Source organism: Mandrillus leucophaeus, unplaced genomic scaffold (assembly GCF_000951045.1).
Source record: "Mandrillus leucophaeus isolate KB7577 unplaced genomic scaffold, Mleu.le_1.0 Scaffold993, whole genome shotgun sequence".
Lineage (NCBI taxonomy): Eukaryota > Metazoa > Chordata > Mammalia > Primates > Cercopithecidae > Mandrillus > Mandrillus leucophaeus.
The window spans coordinates 67,898-70,822 of record NW_012110841.1 but is presented as its reverse complement, the minus strand read 5'-3'; the positions used below and the strand labels follow the sequence as shown (position 1 = coordinate 70,822).

The window sequence follows — 2,925 nt, the reverse complement described above, 5'->3', positions numbered from 1 at the left end:
AAGGAAAGGAAAGGGAAGGAAAGGGAAAGGAAGGAAAGGGAAGAGAGTAACTTCTATGTCCAGGCCCACATAGGCCCCATGGAAAGTCTGCTTCAGGCTGTTACACACAGATCCGTGTTCTAGGTCCCAGGGAGTGTGGCTGGGGTGGATGGGTGGAGTGGGGGGGTGCTTAACAGGGTCAGCAGCTGAGGAAACGCCCCAAACTTAGTCCATCCATGCCAGAGTTGAGCCCCCATAATTGAAAATGCCCTAATTTGGAAATTACGCAGGAAGGTGCTGGAGGTGGAAAATCATGTCGCCTTTCCCTTTGTTCTCAACAAGGCTGCAAAGCCACAGCCTTCCCTGGCCAACAGGCCCTCTGGGAACAGTTCTGTGCTATTTCTGCCAGGGGATGCCAATTACCAGGTCATTTATACGAATGCCAACTTGGGCTCTCCGTCTCATCTCCTCATGCACATCCGCAGCCAGCAGCACCGCGTCCAAGCACTTCCATCCCCGGGCGTACCTTCCCTTGGGGAGAATTCAGAGAAACACTGCAATCCATAGGTTAGCTCCACATAATGGAAAATGCTATAATTTGGAAACTGCATTTTTCCTCTTCCCTCACTCCCATAGTTAACAGAATTGAGCGTGCAGGTCTGATGACCCCAGTATACGGAGACTGCAGGGGTGAGATGCTAACCTTTGCTCCCTCCATCCTCTCTCCTCCATCACACAGGTGCTGAGCACACTTGGCACTTAAGGATCCAAGATGAAAGAGGCCAGAATTCATGGCCTCCCAGTAGGGGAGCAAGATAAGGGGATGTGGGTCGGAGCCGTGGTTCAAACCTGTCCTCCCAGCACTTTGGGAGGCTGAGGTGGGCGGATCACTAGAGGTCAGGAGTTTGAGATCAGCCTGGACAACATGGTGGAACCCTGTCTCTACTAAAAATACAAAAATTAACTGGGCGTGGTGGTGGGTGCCTGTAATCCCAGCTACTCAGGAGGCTGAGGCAGGAGAATCACTTGAGCCAGGGAGGTGAAGGTTGCAGTAAGCTGAGATTGCAGCACTGCACTCTAGCCTGGGCCACAAAGCGAGACTCCGTCTCAAAAAATAAAAGAAAATAAAATAAAATTTTAAAAAAGTCAGGCGCAGTGGCACATGCCTGTAATCCCAGCACTTTGGGAGGCTAAGACAGGTGGATCACTAGAAGTCAGGAGTTCAAGACCTGCCTGGCCAACATGGTGAAACCCTATCTCCACTAAAAATACAAAAATTGGCCAGGTGTGGTGGCATGCACTTGTAGTCCCAGCTACTCAGGAGGCTGAGGCAGGAGAATCACTCGAGTCCGGGAGGCAGAGGTTGGAGTGAGCTGAGACTATACCACGGCACTCCAGCCTGGGTGACAGAGTGAGACTCTGTCTTAAAAAAAGAAAAAAAAAAAAAATAGCCGGGTGTGCTGACAGAGGTTGCAGTGAGGCGAGAGCACACCATTGCACTCCAGCCTGGGCGACAGAGCAAGACTCCATCTCAAAAAAAAAAAAAAAAAAAAAAGAGGTGGGGGCAATCCTCATCCACTGAGCTAAAGGCTTCAGTGGAGGGCAGGGAGCAGAGGACTGGCTGCCTCACACCAAGGCCAGGAAAAGGTGCCTGCAGATAACACCGCGGAGGGGACACAGCAGCCCTTTGCAGGCCAAAGTGCCTCACACCTGTAATCCCAGTGTTTTGTAAGGCCAAGGTGAGAGGATCACTTGAGGACAGGAGCTGGAGACCAGCCTAGGCAACATAGTAAGAAGCTGTCTCTAAAAATAATTTTTTTTTGAGATGGGGTCCTGCTGTGTTGCCAAGGCTGGAGTGCAGTGGCACGATCTCGGCTCCCTGCAAACTCTGCCTCCCAGGCTCAAGCGATCCTCCCTCCTCAACCTCCCGAGTAACTGGGACTACAGGTGTGTGCCACCACGCCTGGCTAATTTTTTATTTTCGGTAGAGACAGGGTTTTGCCACGTTGGCCAGGCTGGTCTAGAACTCCTGAGCTCAAGGGATCTGCCCACCTTGGCCTCCCAAAGTGCTAAGATTACAGGCGTGAACCACTGCATGTGGACTCTAAAAAGAATTTCAAAAAAGAGGGACCGTTCCTCAAAGACAAGACGCTGCACGCATGGAAAGATTCTGAGAGACCGGAAGGCCACTCCAGGTGTACGTGTGGGGTGGCTCCCCTTGTCCAGGAGATAAGTAGGGAAGGTAGCTGCCACCTGCGGGGTGGAGGGGGCAGGGAGATGTGGGTGGAAGACACTTGGAGCCTGGGGCTGTGGAATGAGCCAGAGGGTCTGGGCAGCATGACTGGGCGTCCAGCCACGGGAGAATGGAAGGAATCGGTGAGTGGAACGGTCTGGGCACTGCTAGATCATTCTGGTTTGGGACCACAGTTCAACCCAGGGAAATGGCTGGCCAACTGGGAGGAGTGGGAGGCAAGGGAGAGCCTGGTGGCCTCCAGAGGAAGGAAGGGTGAACAAGAGGGATGCTCCATCAGTAGGGGTGGGCTGGGCTCAGGTCTGAGAGTGGAGGTGAAGAGCTCAGGGCAGTGAGGGCTGAGGGTGGCTTCCTGGGAGCTGCCAGCCCTTCCATGCCCCATTGGTGAGGCCCTGCAGATGCCCCCAGAGTGGGTGGGGTTGTGGAGGAAAGGATGTCTGGAGCTAGGTCTTGAGACAGGTCTGCAGGTCTGGAAGGAGCAGCCCAGGAGGGGATTCCTATTCATCCTCTCTGTTTCCAGTGCCATCTGTGTGTGCCAGGCCCGGTGGCTTGGGGGCAGGGACAGAGTCTGGGCCCCACACTGGATCCCAGGCAGGGGGTGGGGTGGGGCAGGATGGAGCCCTGCACTTCTGTCAGGTGGCACAGACCCTAGAGGATGCTCAGGGACTGAACCTTGTGGGGTTGCTTTTTTTTTT

At 53.8% G+C, this 2,925-nt stretch overlaps 1 protein-coding gene across 2 annotated transcripts in view; it reads right to left on the bottom strand.

The window, feature by feature from the left end:
* The window catches only part of ORAI2 (ORAI calcium release-activated calcium modulator 2), a 25,883-nt gene that overhangs the window by 14,405 nt on the left and 8,553 nt on the right, over positions 1-2,925 (bottom strand). Inside the window, exon 3 of one of the 2 annotated variants that reach the window (XM_011971226.1) lies at positions 403-510. In XM_011971226.1, the coding sequence (XP_011826616.1) occupies positions 403-410 (8 nt within the window). In that variant the 5' untranslated portion in view covers positions 411-510. Of the gene's footprint in view, positions 1-402; positions 514-2,925 lie in introns of those variants that run through there. The other variant, XM_011971227.1, reaches the window with a different exon arrangement.